The sequence below is a fragment of the Budorcas taxicolor genome, chromosome 4 (assembly GCF_023091745.1).
Source record: "Budorcas taxicolor isolate Tak-1 chromosome 4, Takin1.1, whole genome shotgun sequence".
NCBI lineage: Eukaryota > Metazoa > Chordata > Mammalia > Artiodactyla > Bovidae > Budorcas > Budorcas taxicolor.
In genome coordinates this window covers 67,838,270-67,858,091 of record NC_068913.1, presented here as the reverse complement: position 1 = coordinate 67,858,091, position 19,822 = coordinate 67,838,270, and the positions used below count along the sequence as shown (strand labels likewise).

Genomic DNA, 19,822 nt, shown 5'->3' with positions numbered 1-19,822 from the left:
TGGGAGTTGGTGATGGACAGGGAGGCCTGGTGTGCTGCGATTCATGGGGTTGCAGAGTCGGACACGATTGAGCGACTGAACTGACCTGATGGCTCAGAACGTAAAGAATCTGCCTGCAATGCAGGAGACACACCCTGATCCCTAGGGTGGGAAGATCCCCTAGAGAAGGAAATGGCTACCACTTCAGTATTCTTGCTTGGGAAATCCCATGGACAGAGGAACCTGGCGGGCTACAGCCCATGGGATCACGAAGAGTCAGAAGCAGCTGAGTGACTAATACACAGACATACACACATTTACTTTTACTAGAGACTTTTCCCTAGTCCTTGTTTATTTTTAATCTTTAAATACTTATTAACATTGTTCAGAAGTCTAAAACTTTATCAAAACGTGGACCCAGGAATACCTTCTTCTTTGAGTTTTTCATTCACTACATTCTCATTTACCACCTGTAGGTAACATATGTAAACTTTAATTTGAAATTTATCCTTCCTTGTATTTCTTTTTGCATATATACACATACATGTGTATTTTTTTTTACTCTTCTTTTCTTACACAGTAATGAGTGTAACATATGCCTGCTTTTCCACATTGTTCTTTCCATTTAATTTAGCTTGGGCATCTCTTCGTATCAGTTTATAGAGGCTGTTCTCATTTTAAAAAATTAATTGCATAGCAGTTCCATTGTATAGATGTGTAAATGCATAATTGTTTATTTACCAAATCTTTTATGTGTTTCCAATATTAGACTGTTTCAAAGAGTGTCACAGTAAATTACTGTGTGTGTTTTAATTAAAAGATAAATGTATTATCTCTTTAGATTCTAGGATGAGTAAGCTAGGATCAGTAGATGGGCTTCCTGTTTGGAGTCTCTCAAGCAGTTGCAGTTGGAAATTGAGATTGGAGTCATCTGAAAGTCCAAGTAACTCAACATCTAAGGAAACTCACTTAGTATGCCTGGCGATTGATACTGGTTGTTAACTCTGAGCTCAGCTTGGGCTGTCAGCTGGAGTACCTACCATGACCCCTCTGTGTGCCTGGAACTTCCAGAGTATGTCAGCTGGGTTCTGAAAAGAAATGTCCCCAAAGTGAACATTCTAAAAGGCTCAAATGGAATCTGCTAGACTTCTTGAGGTTTATCTCAGAAATCCCAGAGCATCAGTTATGTATTCCATTGATCAAGTTATTAAGGCTGACTGATACTCACGGGGAGGAAAATTGGACTCAATGTGAGGAACAGGATGCATGAAATTGAAAGCAACTATTCTTGGAGACTATATAGCATAGTCCAGTTAAAATTCAGCATTCAGAAAGCTAAAATCATGGCATCTGGTCCCATCACTTCATAGCAGATAGATAGGGAAACAATGGAAACAGTGACAGACTTTGTTTTCTTGGGCTCCAAAATCACTGCAGATGGTGACTGCAGCCATGAAATTAAAAGACGCTTGCTCCTTAGAAGAAAAGCTATGACAAGCCTAGACAGCATATTAAAAAGCGGAGACATTACTTTGCTGACAAAGGTCCGTCTAGTCAAAGCTATGGTTTTTCCAGTAGTCATGTAGGGATGTAAGAGTTGGACTAGAAAGCTGGGTGCTGAAGAATTGATGCTTTTGAACTGTGGTGTTGGAGAAGACTCTTGAGAGTCCCTGGGACTGCAAGGAGATCAAGCCAGTCCATCCTAAAGGAAATCAGTCCTGAATATTCATTGGAAGGACTGATGTTGGAGCTGAAGCTTCAATACTTTGGTTACCTGATGCGAAGAGCCAGTCCATTGGAAAAGACCCTGATGCTGGGAAAGATTGAAGGCAGGAGGAGAAGGGGACAACAGAGGATGAGATAGTTGGATGGCATCATCAACTCAGTGGACATGAGTTTGAGAAAGCTCCGGGAGTTGGTGGTGGACAGGGAAGCCTGCTGTGCTGCAGTCCATGGGGTTCCAAAGAGGTGGACATGACTGAGCAACTGAACAACAACAGTCTTGTTATCTAAGTCAGGTCCAGTTATAGTTGAGGCTTTTCAGGTGCAGTTCCTCCAGTATAGCACCTTGATAACAGTTTCCCTTGATCTAAAGATGTTCACTGAGATCTTTATTCCTCCATATGGCTTTGAGTTACTGTCCGGTATCCTTTCATTTCTGCTTGTAGGTCTCCATTGAGCATATCTGGTAGGGCATGTCAGTGATAAGAAACTCCTTCAGCTTTTGTTTATTTGGGAATTTCATTTCTCCCTCACTTTTGAAGAAGTTTTGCTGGATATAAGATTTTTCTTGCCTGAGGTAGGTCTTAGTTGCAGCATGTGGGATCCACTTCCCTAACTAGGGATCGAACACTCATGGGGAGTGTGGAGTCTCAGCCACTGGACCACCTGAGAAGTCCCTGAATATAAGATTCTTAGTTAATGGTTTTTTCCTTTTCTGCACCTGCCAGCTGCTTTCTGGAATCCAAGTTTATCATGAGTAATCTGCTTATAGTCATATTGAGGATCCCTGTTTTCAATAATTTTTCTTTGTCTTTTGAAAATTTGATTATAATATGACCTAGTTGGCCTCGTCTTACAGGGAGGCTGTTGAGTGCCTCACATGTTTATATTCATGTCTTTCATCAAATTTGGGAAGATTTCAGCCATTATTCAAATATTTTCTCTACTCCTTTCTCTCTCCTCCTTCTGGGATTCCCAAATGTATATTTTGGTCTGCTTGTTGTCTCACAGGTCTCAGACCCTGTTCACTCTTTTCAGTCTGTTTTACTTTCTGCTCCTAAGACATGATAACTTCATTGTCCTATCCTCACACTCATGTTTTCTTTCATCTTCTTGTCCAAATCTGCCTTTGAATCCCTCTAGCAAGTTTTTCATTTCAGTTATTATACTTTTCAGTCCTGGTGGCTTAGATGGTAAAGAATCTGCCTGTGATGCAGAAGACCTGGGTCGGGAAGGTCCCCTGGAGAAGGAAATGGCAACTCACTCCAGTATTCTTGCCTGGAGAATCCTATGGACAGAGGAGCCTAGTGGACTACACACAGTCTGTGGGGTCTCAAAGAGTTGGACATGACTGAGCTGCTAACACAGACATTATACTTTTCAGCTCCAAAATTTTTTGTTGGTTTTTATTTGTTCTCTATTGATAAATTGCTCATTTGTCATTTTCTTAACTTTCTGCACACCTTTCTTTCTTGAGCATCTCTAAGACAGGCATTGTAAAGGTTTTTTTCCTAGTATATCTGCCACCAGGTCTTTTTCAGGGACAGTTTCTGCTGATTGTCCCCCCCCCCCCCCCCCCCCCCCCCCGCTTTGAATGGCCCTGTTCATTTGTGTAACTTTTTTCTTCCTGAAAACTGAACATTTAAATCTAATGTGGTAACTCTGAAAATCAAATTTTGCCAGGAACAAGTGCACCACTGCCTGCCATGTAGAAATGGCAGGGAATGGAGGGGAAGGGTAACTGCCTCTGTGCTAAGAGCTGAAATTAACCACAGTGTATTGTCCAAGCCTTCCTTCCCCTGAAAGTTGCAAGCCTTCAGTAGATTGCAGACTTCCAAAACAGTTCCTTCAAACAAATTCCACCCATTCAGTTTTTGTCTAGGTGGGGAGGTAGATTCCCTGAGTGCATTCTACTTTGCCGTCTTCCCATGGTCTTTTGTCCCTGCATGTGTTTTTTGGTATTTTGGCTGGTATACCCTCAGGGAGAGATCCTAGAAATGGGGTTGCAGGATTAGTAGATTACACGTGTAATCTAGTTAGATATTCTGAAATTGCCCTCTGCAGAGGTTGCACACTTTAGTACTCTTACTAGCAATGTATGAAAGTACCTGTTTCTCCACAGCCTCTCCAGGAATGAGTGCCAGTCTTTTGTGTTCTTGCCTGTCTGGGATGAGTAATGATATCAGTGTAGAGATACAGAGCCCAAGGAGAGAAAACAGTATGTACAAAGAACCGCCTGTATTTTTAATTAAGCAGTGAATTAAACACATATTTCTCTCTCCCCTCTTCAGTCCACTAAAATGAGAGTAAAGAAATAAACAGAACTTCTTGAGAGGAAAGCGTGTCTTACATTCTGACACTGCTCAGTTTTTTGTTTAAGGATTGGTTGCTTATCTTTCTTTTTGGTGAGATGTCTGTTTAACATTTTTGCCCATTTTTCTAACAGGTGTTTGGTTTTCCTCATTTTTAAAGAGTTCTTTGTATATTAAGGATATTGTCCTTTTGTGATAACGGTTATAGATATTTCATTAGCCTTTTCAAATTGTTTCTGCTGTGTTTTAACTGCAATTTTTTTTTTTTTTTTGGTATTGTGTTATGTTTATGAGAAGAAAACCTGAAAAGCTGTTTGGAAGCTTTATATGTAACACTTGACCTTATCAACAGACAAGGATCTTGATGTTTCATTTTGTGGAATTTCTGATGTAAGAGAAGAAGCTACCAATTTTTTTGGTAGAGATAGAGAAAAGGAGATTTGTAGGAAGGGCCCTTTTCTGTACATAGGTATTTATTTATTCAGTCCCTTGTTTTCTTTCCTTCTCCTTGCTGTACCTGGTGTCCTCAAGCCAATCTGTTTTGGGTCTTTTTTTTTTCCTGTAATGAACTCATTCTTCTACTCTCATTGGAAAGCTGTAGTTGCTTGGCTACGTGACATGGGTTGGAGACTTGGGAATTTCTTTTATTTTGTTTATTAGTCCATTATTTTAACCTCATGGTTAACCTCATCACTGGCATGGAAAGTTATTGGAGGTATAGGTTCTTGAGTTTTTTGAGAATTATGTAGTGAGAATTGGCTTACTTCTGCAGACACTTAGTATGTCTGTTTTCTCAGTCCTGTCAGTTCTGCCCATCTTTTCATCTACTGCTGTCTCCTTTCAACTTCCTTACCTTAATTTATATTTATTCTCAATTTAGTGGGTTTTAGGTGGAGGAGAAAGAAACACATCAGTTTATTGAATTTAACTAGAAATATGGTGGTTCTCTGTACAGAGGTTTTTTCCTTAGGCTCTACTTTGTGGGCAGTTGGATGGTTCTCAGAGGTTCATGGTTGTGCACTTTTGTTTGATAATTTAGAGTTCATGTGCAAGTATGCATATGATTTTGATCAGTAGTTAGAGAATTAAGTAGTTAAAAAAAATTTTTTTAATGTCCTGTTTAATTTCAAGGGAAGAATGTTTTTGCAGTTCTAAGAAAAAGATTGCTAATGGTCCTGGAAATAGGAATGCTGCTTGAGAGTCTCTTTGTCTTCTCCCCGTTTGATGCATGTTTTGCCACACTGATGCAGTAGCTAGTATTTGTGTCAGAATTGTTTGAGGGTTGTAGCTGTTTTTGTAGTTTAATTTTAGATTGATCCTCTTTTGCTTTTTTGGTGGTTTTTAAGAAGTGGTAATTAAATATACCTTTATTCCTTTCTTTTAAAATGTATTTAATACAATGTGAAAAACTGCTCAGAAACACATATTTCATTTAGGAAGTTGAGTACGTGGATTAAGTATGCATGCCAAAACCGTTTCCTATTCAACAGAGCTCTGCATGAGGTATGACTCGACTGTCTTGAGTTGCAGAGGGTTTCATGTCAAGACGAAAGGAGAAGAGTGTCTCTAACAGCACACATATACTAGAAGTAGAAAGCTACCACAATCTGGGTCAGCTTTTAGGGACTTTTTTTTTCTTTCCCACCACCCTTATTGTTGTTTCTCACAGCACTTAGCTCCTCTCTGCAGATCTGCTCTAAGATCTCCATGTGAGCTGTTTTCCTGCGCTTGCTGATAGTTTTTCTCCTGTTCAGCCTACACATGACCCAGAATAGATACCCCACCGCAGTCTCTTAACTTGACATGCCCTTTTGCTTCAGCTGTCTACAGCTGACCCATGACCCTCTTGCTGTTTCTTAGTCTGATTTTCAAGAAAAACGAATTGGCTCAGGCCATCTTTTTGTGCCACTTTGGATTAGTTGTTCCTCACCAGACTGCAAATGGACTTTATCAGTTCACTGCTTATGCAGGTTGGGGATGTTGGAGGAGAGAGCAGTAAGTAAGTCTACAGGGAAACAGCAAGGACCCATGGATGAACAGTTACTCTTGGTAAATGAGGGAGCAGGATAGAGCTGAATTTGTAACATATTCCCTCCTTCAGTCTACCAGTTTAGTTTTAATAGAGTACTGCTGGCAAGTACTTAGTGCAAATGAATATTGTAGGAAAGTAATATTTGTGTCAAAATTGACTAAGAAATCTGCCATTTGGTGCTATTTTCTGTTTGCCTTGTGACTTGTGGTATGGTAATAAGTCCAATATAGTAGGAGTCAGGAGTCTTAGATTCTAGACCTGATTTTGCTGTTCCATGAAAGGCTTCACTTCATCAGATAAATCTTTAAAAGGTCAGTGGAATAGAATATAGTTTGTAAGGTACTATCTAGCTATAAAACCTTGCAACTCAAATTGTACTGTACCAACCTGGGAAAGGTACTGTCAGGAAAGATGGTCAGAATACAAAGCTATTGTAACAAAATCATAAGTTCAGATTAATGAAAAAATAAGAAATGAAAATGATTGGACCCATACATTAGAGGATATGAGAGTTTTGTAGTGAGTCAGATTTTCTTCATTGAAATTGGATGGTGTTCATAAACTGATTTAAGTCAGACACTATAGTCACAAACTCTTTTCCCAACTTAAGTTGTGCATAGGTAGTGTATTAATGTACGTGTAATACTGAAGTTTAAAATGCTTTTTCTTCCTTGCTTTTTTAAAGAGCAAGGCTGGATATTTAAAATTGTTAAGTAACATGGATTTCTTTTATTTTTTAGGATTTAAGTGCCCTGTATGCTCAAAATTTGTACCCTCAGATGAAATGGATTTACATCTTGTGATGTGTTTAACAAAGCCAAGAATAACCTATAATGGTAAGTCCAGTGCTTTAAAATGATACTTTAAATTATCATTGTAGTTATATTTCATAAAATGTATTATGAATTTCATGTTTCAGGTAGAAGTTAAAAGGCCAGGAGGGACTGTCTCAGAGCCCTGAGCTAACTGATACCCTGATTAGGTCTGGTACTTTGGCCGTGCCATTCTTACCTGACCACAATCTCCAGATATTTTCAGTGTAGTCTTAGTACATTTTGAAGTAGACTTGGGGAAAAAAAGAGTAGTTCATTTGTGACTTTAGATGAACAGAGTGAAATAAAGGAAAAATGAGAGCTTTTTTCAAAATTTTATTGATAAAAAGAGAGACTTCAAAATCCGTGGAGAAATTTTAAATTTTTCAAATGTAAAATTTGGTTTGAAATAGAATGAGTAAGAAGAGTACCAGCAAACAGTGAAATTGAAAGACTGACTCGTTGACTAGCAAATGTTTTCTGAGTCCCTGTCACCTATGAGGCGTTTAGTGTTAGAAACTTGGGATATACCAGTAAGTAAAACAGATGGGTCCTACAGCATAGGACCAACCAAAAGTTTAATCAGTGTAGTGACACTTGGTCAGTAATCTGAGATTTCGCCTCAGATTATAGAAACTTGTAGGAGTACAACTTAATATTGAAATGAACATGTTATTTTGAGTAGCTTTTTTGCAAAGTGATTTAAGAATGTCTCTCTTGATAAGGTAGTGCTTCAGCCCCACTCTTATAGTTGTAATTGAGCACTTTCCCCCATTTTCCAGTGACTAAATAAAAATAGCTTTCAGCATTTTCTTTGAATAGTATATGTACCTGTTGATTATATATAAACCTTTTTGCATTAGAAAATTGAGTTGGCTACTTTGCATAATCTAATTGAAATTTAGTTACTTAAGAAACAAAAGACAGGTTCAAAATTTGAGATAAAACTGATTGGGCTTGTTTCTCATACTTTATTATCTTATTCTCCTCAATTATTATGTTTATTATAAGTGTTTTTAAAATGAATAGCCTTAAATGTTAAGACTCTTGCCTTGAGTTTTAAAAGACAAGTGTATTTCCTTTTACCATATAATATATTTGCACATAATCTTAGTATTCTGCTTATTTTTTGTGCGGTATATTTGGATTTAGTCTTCTTACGTGTTGATATTTGGCAGTTTTTAATTTCCTGGTTGAGCTGTGCCTGGTCATTAAAGTGTTCTAATAGATCACTTATTTGATGGCTTAAAGAGCAGTATATAACCTTCTGTTTGGGGATACCTTGATCCAAGAATTCAGGTTTTAAATATTTGACAGTATTCCAGTTTAGATATTAGTAAACTTAATAGAAAAAGTGAAGTTTCAGCCACTTTTAAGAAGAGCTACCTGCTGTAAGGTAGGTAGGCCTGAAAAGTTTTAAATTGTTAATTATATAGGGGTATCTATAGAAATTCACAACAAGAAGCAAAAACAGCTTCTTTATAAACATGTATGATTCTTGAATTTTTAAAATATGGACAGTGGTCAACTATGAGTGAAGAGGAAGAACTGTGATTGACTGGTTTAGGTTAGATAGAGGTAGCAGATTGGTAGTGTACTCTCCCCTCACAGGCTGTGGGAATTCTAAGGCAAAGGCCTGTAGGGGAAGGAAAAAATGATCCCCTTACCCTTGAGTTCTTGGCTGAGACCTCTGTAATAGAAGACAGATTAATAAGAGGAAAACAAAAGTTTATTAACATGTATACCTCCTGGGTTCATAGGAGGTCTTCCTGAGAAAATGAGATCTCCAGGGTGGCTTATAATGTGGGCTTAATAACATCTTCAGCTGCAGACAAAGAAGAAAGTGAGGATGGGGAGGCCAGTTGTGGAGGATTACCACGAAAATCATGATAAAAGAGGTTTGTTACGCAGGTATAAGTTAGTGCTGTCTCCTTCTCTTGTTGTATTCTTTTGTGATTTAGAGCCCTTATTCTTTTCCTGGAACTGAGGAGATATCCTGGCAAATGACGAGTTCCTCTGCTCAATCTTATGTAACAGCCTAAATGGGAAAAGAATTGAAAATGCTTCTTGTTTTGTGTAGTAATTTTAAAATTTAGCATGTATTTACTTTATAAATAAGATGATGGATCAGAAGTGGTCATACAAGAAACAGTCTTACCCAGTTACCAGAATTGTATACCTATTTTATGTGGCACTAAATTCAGTTTTATTGCCCTTCTTTTAGCATTTAGCTGCTCAAAAGCAGTACCAGTTTGCAATTAAAATGTTATAAAGAACAGCGATACTTAGTACAAACTGTAATCTTTAAGTTCAGCTTGCTGAGTTCAGATCTCTGTTTTGTTGCTTAATTCCAGTATGAAATCTTGGTTTTGATTTTCTCTCCTGTAAACTTAGGACTGGAAGTAGCGCCTGTCTTCACAGAGTTACTGTGAAAATCATACATACTTCTTTGTAGGTTTTGTACTGAGTGTTAAGGTAAACAAGACCTGTTGTTATAAATATTACCTTTGACTTTAAGAGGTAAAGATATAATGGATACCATATTTAATGTGCTGACAAGTCTAAATTTCTTTTGCTGTTTTAAAAGCTCATAGTAACTTAATTCCAAATTAGATGTCTAAAAGTCTTGCATAGCAATAATAGTTCCTATAATATATGGAGAAGCAAGGGGATAATTAGAGCACTACCTGTTCTCACCTGATGTGATAAATTTACAATTGCAATTCAAGGAAAGAAATACTTTTTCTGCTTTCTGTAAGGAATATGGTGGCCGGCACAGCTGAAATCTGAGGTCTAAAATTGATGATAGGCAGTTTGCTTACTCTTTGAAGAAGCATAAATGCTTTCATATTCAGTACAGAAATAAAATATTGTAAAAAACTAACTGTAAATGGATATGTGTTTCTGTTACCTTTTTTTCTTATGGCCTATTATAAAGGAAGATAGGTAGAATAGAAGTTGAAATTAAAATACATATTTCAGTGAGAAGGAAGTTCTGTAGATCTCTAAAGCATAAAGTAGGTTTCAGATTTGTTTCTGATTTCTTCAGTAAAATTTGAGAAGGAAAATTACATATTTTTTTATTTATAGATTCTTATTTTGTTTCATGATTTTATAAATCATTGTCTTGCCTTTTTTTGTGTTCTTATCATATCACTTTTATAACATTGATTTTTTTAAATTAATCCAACATTCAAGGTAAGCTTTCCTGAATCATAAGAAATCTGAAGAAACAGAACAGAGACAATGAAAAGACCTTTCTTGGAGTGCAAGAAAACCGAGTAAACCTACAGAGCTGTCCTCAGAGGGAAAGTTTTTCCTCTGGTCACAGTTCTTACTTTGGTTAGAAAGTAGTATAGGCAGATTCATTTTAAACAAATTTTAATGCAAATTTATACAATACCTTTCTAAATTTGTCTCATTTTTATGTTTCTTCTTTATTGGAGCAAAGATACGAATCATCTCATGTCTGTCAACAGTTTAGCTCTTTCAAAATTATTGTATACGTATATAAATTAGTCTGTTATTAATAAGATTTGGAGAGAAATGGAAGATAGACTTGTAAATAACAACTAGGTAGGTATAGTTTGGGGCAACAGAATGATAAGAAAATTGTAGGTGAAAAGATAAATTAGGGCTGAATAATGAAGTTTTAAAATAAATCACGTGTAATTATTTGTATTCATGTGCAAAAATATTTGTAAGGAAAATAATTTCTTTAAAGATCGGTTGGAAGAATGGTATGGTATTTCATGTAGGAAATGGTCAGATGATTGTTAGGTAGAGAAAGAGATGAAGAAAGAATGAATTGAGTTCAGTGATTGCTAGAAATGGGGAAGGAGGAGCCACAGGTGACTTGAGGATTGGCACCGGAAGACTCAGATTGGGGTAAAAAGGCTGTAAAAGTACCTAGCTGCTCTCAACGTTGTTGATCTTTGCAAAATGTGAAAATTGTGAATTTTTTTTTTAGGATTTTTCCAAAATGAGTAAGGGATTAAGGTCATTGTATATTTTAAGGTAACAAAACAATAAAAATAATAAAAATATTCTAGATAGTCTCACTCCTTTGGTATCTAAATATTTATGATATTTGTGATTTGCTTGATTTCTTCCATTTTTTGCTAGGCAGACTTTGGGATCTCCAGGCTCTCAGTACCTCATAGGTTATTGTTACTTAGGATTCTTTTTATCTTAATCCCTTTAAACTGTACTTCTTGGTATTCAGTTCTTAGACCTTCCCTTGTAATGCTTTTTGGTGTGAGAGATCTTTTTACAGCTGAAAAATCTTTGACACCCAGTACCCAAATTTTGGTTTCTAAATACCATTCTCATGTAAAAAGAAAACAGGATTCCTTGGAGAAATGGCTGATTCCAGGACTGGAGCAGTGAAAGAAAAACCTGGAGATACTGTATTTGAGTGCAAGGAAGCGCTCAAAAATCAGAAAAGATGAAGGACACAGGAGGAGCAAACCTGAATGAGCTCCCAGTAAACAATTTGAGCAACAGAATTAATACAGCATGGAGATGGTAGTTTAGTCATTAAGTTGTGTCTGCCTCTTGTGACCGCTTGGACTATAGCCCTCCAGGCTCCTGTACCCATGGATTTTTCCAGGCAGTAATCCTGGAGTGGGTTGCCATTTCCTTCTCCAGGGGATCTTCCCAACCCAGGGATCGAACTTGCGTTTCCTGCATTGCAGGTGGATTCTTCATCAACTGGTCCACCAGGGAAGCCCTGTAGCATGGTATTGGATTATAACTCAATGTGTAAAATAAATATATCTGGTTCCACCAATCAATCAGTAAATTAATACAGAAAAGTAGAAGTTTAACCTGGATATTAATTCTAAGAGACAGACCATACATTTCTTTAAAAAAATTTTTTTTTAAAGATTTTTAACATTCTCATTTGTGGTTATTTAAAATAATATTTTTCAAAAAAATTTTAATGGTCCATGTGTGCTCTCTGATTTTAAGTATCCCCAAGACACACTAAAATGTATAATGGCACATATATAATTTGAAATACCTAATCTTAGTGTATTATTATCATTACAGTGGTGGATGAAAGGGGTTTTTAGGTGGATGAGAGCTACTGTTGTAAGCCCCAGCAACAAAAAACTTTATAATTTTCTCTTCCTTAGGGAAAACATGAGTTAATTTTGTTAGGTTTCATATTATGACATTCTCATAGTGAAGGACTCCTATTGTGAAGTCTTACTTTCTAGTTTCAGACATTTTATGTTTATTATATACAGAATACAGATGAGTGACTATAGAATAGCCTATTATTCGTTATTCATTAACAGAAGACTGAACTGGACTCTACATGTTTTATACTTCATTAAATCTTACTAAGGAAAAGTTCACTGTCTTCCTCAGTGCTGGTTTTTTTAAGATTGTCAGTTTACCTATTAAGGGACATGCTTTGTCTCTACATTTGATTCACTGAGAACCTATTCTTCATTGTTAAACTTGTAAAATTTGTGCCTACTATTTTGTAGTTCCGCTACTGTTAAGGGTGAGATTTGGTACTATTTGAATATCAGATCGGTTTTGCTGGTTATAAAGAGAAGCTAGGTTTTAGGCAAGTCTTTGGGTTTTCTAGATTTACGACATACCTGCAAATGAAGATAACATTTTCAAGCATTTATGCACATTTGTTGTTTTCTTTGTATTCCTGCATTAGTTTGAAGCTTAAAAATGATGTTGATAATAACGGTGCCAGTGGACATGCCTGTCTTATGTGTCTTTAGTGTTTCATTGTTTCATAGATGCTGGCTAAGAGTTATGGTTAATCATCTTCATTGTATAAATGTCATTCTCATTTCATTCTCTTTTACTTTAAGGCAAAAAACAGCCTAATTTTATTAATTGCTTTGTTCCTTTATTTGTTGATAAATTACATTGGTAGATTTTATAATGTTTCAATTGAATTGTGTTGATTTCTAATATTAATTGAATTTAACTGTTTGATCATAGATAATTCTTGTAAAGCAATGTTACCAAGTTTGTGCTAACTAAAGATGATGCTAATGAGTGGGAAAGCTTTCTGTCTTTGCTCTGGAATAATTTGAAAAACCCTGGAAGGACTATTATTTTCATATTGTATATAATTTGACTGCAAAACCATATAGCCCCCCCCCCCACTTTTAAAATCTTTGACAGTCCTTATAACTTCCCTGATTATTAGTATATTTGTGTTCTTTGACGTCCTTAGTCAATTATGGGAATTTGTATTTTGTTAGAAAATATTTTTCTTCTGAATTTCCTAATTAATTGCCACAGCATTGCATTGTATATGCCATTTCCTTACAAATATTATCATTTTTATTTCTTATTATATTGGCCTTTTCATTCTAATGTTGTATATTTTTGTACTTTTGAACCTTAGGCTATTTGAAAGAGCTTATATTTAGTTTGTATTTTCAAAAAAGCTTCTTTAGAGTTGTAAATAAAGCTAATAAAGCTACTTTCTTTTCAGTTTTTTAATTTTAATAGAAGTATTTTAGAAATAGAAATATTTTTCCTACAAGAGGCTTTAGTTGTATCTGAGGTTTTAATATGTATCTGAGAAGAAAATGTTCTTCAGTTTGAATATAAATTTTTTTATGACAGGAGTATGTGTGATGGGAAGTCATTCTGATCTTGTTTTTAGAGAATGCTGCCCATAATAACTGTTTTTAATAATTATGTGACCACATACATCATTGATTTCTATAAATCATGAATATAAGAGAAGCATATATGTTCTCTGTATAGTAAAAAAAATTACTTATATTATTCTTTTTAAAACATATGTATTCATATACTTCTAGTAAACTGAGTTTGGTTGTGTTTTTGAATTACTCTGTATTCTTGCCTATGTTTGGTTTACATAGTCTGACAAATTTGGAAAAAGTTTATTAGTGTCCCCTCTGTGGCCGTAGTTTCATTAATTTTTTTCTTATACTGTTATAAGTTCCTTTTGGTTATAGTTGCCTTGCAGCAGTCTTTTTCTGGCTTTATGTATTTCATAATATGTTGTTTACACAAATATTATGGCTTTTTTTCCTTTTCTGTTGAATCCTTTTATGTTATAAAGCATACTTCTCTCTATTCTGCTTTCTCTAATGTTATTTGACTTACTCTTACCAGAAACCATGCAGGGTCTTAGATTTTTACCTTGTTTTTATTGTTCAGTCAGAGTCATGTCCAACTCTTTATGACCCCATGAACTAGAGCACACCAGGCTTCTCTGTCCTTCAGTGTTTCCTGGAGTTTGCTTAAATTCATGTCCATTGAGTCGGTGATGCCATCCAACCCTCTCATCCCCTGTAGCCGCCTTCTCCTCCTGCCCTCAATCTTTCCCAGAATCAGGATCTTTTCCAGTGAGGTGGCTCTTTGCATCAGGTTGCCATAGTATTACAGGTTCAATATCCGTCCTTCCAGTGAATATTCAGGGTTGATTTCTTGTAGGGTTGACTGGTTTGAACTTCTTGCTGTCCAAGGGTCTCTCAAGAGTCTTCTCCAACACCACAGTTTGAAAGCGTCAGTTCTTCGGTGCTCAGTCTTCCTTATGGTCCAGCTCTCACATCTGTACATGACCACTGGAAAAACCATAGCTTTGACTATATGTACCTTTTGTCAGCAAAGTAATATCTCTGCTTTGTAATATGCTGTCTAGGTTTGTCATAGTTTTTCTTCCAAGGAGTAGGCCTCTCTCAATTTCATGGCTGAAGTATACCCTCGACAGTGATTTTGGAGCCCTAGAAAATAAAATCTGTCACTGTTTCCACTTTTCCCCACCTACATGCCGTGAAGTGATGAGACTGGATGCCGTGATCTTTTTTTGAATGTTGTGTTTTAAGCTAGCTTTTCCCCTCTCCTCTTTCACCTTCATCAAGAGGCTCATTAGTTCCTCCTCACTTTCTGCCATTAGAGTGATATCATCTGTATATCTGAGGTTATTGATGTTTCTTCTGGTAATCTTGATTCCAGTTTGTACTTCATCCAGCCTAGGATTTCTCATGATGTACTCTGCATGTAAGTTAAAAATGCAGGGTGATAGTATACAGCCTTGACGTGCTCCTTTCCTAATTTTGAACCAATCCATTGTTCCATGTCTGATTCTAACTGGTGCTTCTTGACCTGCATACTGGTTTCTCAGGAGGCAGGTAAAAATGTGGTCTGGTATTCCCATCTCTTGAAGAATTTTCCACAGTTTGTTGTGATCCACACAGTCAAAGGCTTTAACATAGTCAGTGAAGCAGAGGTAGATGTTTTTTTGGCATTCCCTTGCTTTTTCTGTGATACAACAGATGTTGACAATTTGATCTCTGGTTCCTCTGCCTTTCGTAAATCCAACTTGTACATCTGGAAGTTCTTGGTTCACATAATGCTAAAACCTAGCTTGAAGGATTTTGAACATAACCTTGCTAGCATGTGAAATGAGCTTTATTGTATGATAGTTGGAACATTCTTTGGCATTGCCTTTCTTTGGGATTGGAATGAGAACTGACCTTTTCCAGTCCTGTGGCCATTGTTGGGTTTTCCAAATTTGCTGGCATATTGAGTGCAGCACTTTAACAGCATAATCTTTTAGGATTTGAATTAGCTCAGCTGGAATTCCATCACTTCTACCAACTTTGTTTGTAGTAATGCTCCCTAAGGCCCACTTGACTTCACACTCCAGGATATCTGACTCAAGGTGAGTCACCCCATTGTGATTATCTGGGTGCGGGTAAACTGATTCCAAATAGGAAAAGGAGTATGTCAAGGCTGTATATTGTCACCCTGCTTATTTAACTTATATGCAGAGTACATCATGAGAAATGCTGGGCTGGAAGGAACACAAGCTGGAATCAAGATTGCTGGGAGAAATAGCAATAACCTCAGATATGCAGATGACACCCCCCTTATGGCAGAAAGTGAAGAGGAACTAAAAAACCTCTTGATGAAAGTGAAAGAGGAGAGTGAAAAAGTTGGCTTAAAGCTCAACATTCAGAAGACGAAAATCATGGCATCTGGTCCCATCACTTCATGGCAGATAGATGGGGAAACAGTGGAAATAGTGTCAGACTTTATCTTTTTGGGCTCCCAAATCACTGCAGATGGTGACCGCAGCCATGAAGTTAAAAGACGCTTACTCCTTGGAAGAAAAGTTATGACCAACCTAGATAGCATATTGAAAAGCAGAGACATTACTTTGCCAACAAAGGTCCGTCTAGTCAAGGCTATGATTTTTCCAGTGGTCATGTATGGATGTGAGAGTTGGACTGTGAAGAAAGCTGAGTGCCAAAGAATTGATGCTTTTGAACTGTGGTGTTGGAGAAGACTCTTGAGAGTCCCTTGGACTGCAAGGAGATCCAACCAGCCCATTCTGAAGGAGATCAGCCCTGGAATTTCTTCTGAAGGAATGATGCTAAAGCTGAAACTCCAGTACTTTGGCTACCTCATGCAAGGAGTTGACTCATTAGAAAAGACTCTGATGCTGGGAGGGATTGGGGGCAGGAGGAAAAGGGGAAGACAGAGGATGAGATGGCTGGATGGCATCACCGACTCGATGGCTATGAGTCTGAATGAACTCTGGGAGTTGGTGATGGACAGGGAGGCCTGGCGTGCTGCGATTCATGGGGTCGCAAAGAGTCGGACACAACTGAGTGACTGAACTGAACTGAACCGGACTGAAACTATAAAAATCCTAACTTTTTTGTGTAGTTTTTCTGTGTATTCTTTCTACCTCTTCTTAATATCTTCTGCTTCTGTTAGGTCCTTGCCATTTCTGTCCTTTATTGTGCCCATCTTTGCATGAAATTTTCCCTTGGTATCTCCAGTTTTCTTTAGTCTTTCCAATTCTATTATTTTTCTCTATTTCTTTGTGTTGTTCACTTAAGAAAGCTTTCTTATCTCTCTTTACTGTTGTCTGAAACTGTATTCAGTTTGGTATATCTTCCCATTTCTCCACTCACTTTCTCTCATATTCTTTTCTCAACTATTTGTAAAGCTTCCTCAGACAACCACTTTGCCTTCCTGTATTTCTTTTTCTTAAGGATAGTTTTGGTCACTGCCTCCTGTACAGTATTATGAACTTCCATCCATAGCTCTTCAGGCACTCAGACCTGATCCCTTGAATCTGCTTGTCACCTTCACTGTATAATCATAAGGGATTAGGTTTAGGTCATACCTGCAGGGCCTAGTGGTTTTCCTTACTTTCTTCAATTTGTATATTGAGGGTTTTCTTCTTATTTTAATTTTCTTTTTCATTAAAAGCATTTTTGTGAATAATTTCTTTAGTCTTTCATGGATGATATACTTAACGAGCTGTTGGGTTCCCAGGTGTTTCTTGTTTGCTTTCACATATGATTACTATCTTAGCTAAATATAGGATATCTTAGTTTTTTTCCCCTTCAAGTCTGTAAAATTGTAGTGTTCTCTTATTCCCGGTATTACAGATGCGAGGTCTTGCTGGGTCTCATTTTTCTTTCATCTTAATCTGCCTGTACTTTCAATTTGGAAGCTTACAGATTAATTTCTGTTTTTTTGAAGGTTGAAACTTCTCTTTTTGTTCCCAGGGTGCATCTGTTTGTTCACTCTGCTCCCATCTCTAATTGAGACTTTATAAGACTTTTCAGTCTAGAAATGCAGATCTTTAGTTAGCTCGGGGATTATTTTCTTCTCGTATTTCTTTGATTATTATTTCTTTCTCTGTTCCTTTTTCTGTTCCTGTGACTCCTGTAATTTCAATACAAAAGCTCCTGGATTTATCCTGTTTCTTATGTCTTTGTTAATGATTTTTGTTTTTTATTTACATGATGTTTATTGTACTGACTTAGTTTTCTGCATTGACCTTTCTTTCCCCTTCCTCTGAAGTATTAATCCTTCTAGGAGTTTCTGCTTGTAAAGTCATCATCTCCCTTACTTGCATTCATTCGTTTGTTCTAATTTTATGGTAAGTGTCTATTTCAGGTTTTTAGCTTGGTTCACCTTCATTCACATTGTTGTGTGTACTTAGTTTATGAATTTTCTCTGTTACATAATGTTAGCGCACACACAGATCACACTTACTTGTTTCTCACATAGAAGAGAATAGAATGCAAGATACTTTCCTCTTGTGAACCTTGTGGTCATAAGCTTGGCGCACACTAGCCCTTTTTGTTTAAAATTGTTTCCCTGTTCTTGGGTGCAGAGAGTTCTGTCCTCAGCCCAACTCAGTAGCTTCTTTTCTTTGAGTAGTACTTTCACCATCAGAGCAGCCTCCTCCCTTATTCTAATGGGATTCACTCAGGTACTGAAGTTGCCTTGGGCAACTGAAGGATTGGTGAAATTTGAGCAGACAGAAATAAACCTTGTTCAGAATCAGTGTGTTTCCCATCTCCTTAAAAAATTTTTTTGAAGAAAGCATTTTACATTTGCCTTTTCTTGATTTTCATGAGATTTCATTACATGAATTTTCAGATGAATCTAGATTCAGTTTCTCCAGGGTTTTTCTCACAGGGTTTTTTTTTTTTTTTTTAAAGTAATTTAGTCGCAATATTTAGTCGCAGTATTCAGTCATTTAGTAGGAGAGTATAAGGGGATCAAGAAAGAACTCTGAGTTGTTAGTATTGCATGACTGTTATTGTGAGAAATACTGGTTCTCACCTTCCTTTTTCCTCCAGATACATGTGAGTTTCACACTTTGCTTTATTATCTTGGTGGAGTGGATGTTTAAAATATCTCTCCTGTGTGTACATAGTACTTATAACTCTTTACCCATAATTTTAATCAACTTATTATTTATTGTCAAGCTCTGCATATATTAGTGCTTTCTGGTTGATTGGCTGATAGGAACCACCTGGATAAAGAAGTCAATACACTTAAAAAAAAAAGTCTGAGCTCAGCTGAGTCACCAGACTGCAAACTAAGTGCCCAAGTCACCGAAACTCCAGCCCTCCGACTTTGCGGTGTTTTCGCTTGCCGTTGGTTCATTTGTTGCTTGGTGCTTTTAGTCTTCTGAGATCTTCTGTTTTCTTAGCTGTTCAAAAAATATTTTTCAAGCAGTAACTGTGCAAAACACCATGCTGCGTGCTGGAGTAAGCAGAATCTACAAGGTTCTCTTCCTCATGGAATTTATTGTTTCTTGAATACAGAGATTGCACAGTATTGGCCACCTCCTTCTCAGAGACTGTTTTTGTTTGTATCAAAAATGTTTGGCCAATGAAAAATAAAACAAATGAAAACAAAAAAAAAAACCAAGGAACTTCCCTGGCAGTCTAGTGGTTAAGACTCCACCTTCTAATTCCTTCCTCCTCATAGACTCAGGAGGAAGCAGAAGGGAAGGAGCCTCACACTCCAGTCTCAGTTAATAAAAGCAGTACATACACATACACATTGTAACACTCATTCTCAAATCCATTCTAACAGAATGATAGAAACACTCCTACTTCATAAATCTGATAATAGTTCTGACATAATGTTTTTTTATAAGCCATTTGAGTTGACATTTTTCAGTTTCAATGTGATAGTAAATGGAATTTTAATTTAACCAACATTTAGAGTTAAGCATTTTTACATTAACTCTTCAATTTTTAATTATCAATATTAAACAGTGTATGAGATATAACTATTGAGAGTTACAATTTATTTGAAGAAAATGAATCTCAAAGAATTTTGTGTGTTGTCCAAAGTTAAGGTCTTCCATTTGCATTCTCATTGGATCTCCATAATAGTCTTAAGAGACCCGTCTAGCAGGTTTCATCATTTCTTTCAGTTGGAGATAACAGGCTCAGAGGAAGAGTCCCTTCTTCTCAGTAGTCCTATAACTAGTATTCAGAACATACCTGCTCCTTGCTAGGTACAATTCTAGACATTTAACAGGTGTATTTTAAATTCTTACCATTGCCCTATGGAGTAGGTATTGTTATCCCCATTATGTACCTAGATCTGTTGCAGTGTTGGAATTTTATCTTATTTAATTCCTACCACTGCCCTGTGAAGTAGGTATTGTT

The 19,822-nt window shown here is 36.7% G+C and overlaps 1 protein-coding gene across 1 annotated transcript in view; it reads left to right on the top strand.

The window, feature by feature from the left end:
* Window positions 1-19,822, top strand: part of ZNRF2 (zinc and ring finger 2) — an 89,272-nt gene that overhangs the window by 48,835 nt on the left and 20,615 nt on the right. Inside the window, exon 2 of the mRNA XM_052639130.1 lies at window positions 6,786-6,881. Within this exon, the coding sequence (XP_052495090.1) occupies window positions 6,786-6,881 (96 nt within the window). The remainder of the gene's footprint in view (window positions 1-6,785; window positions 6,882-19,822) is intronic.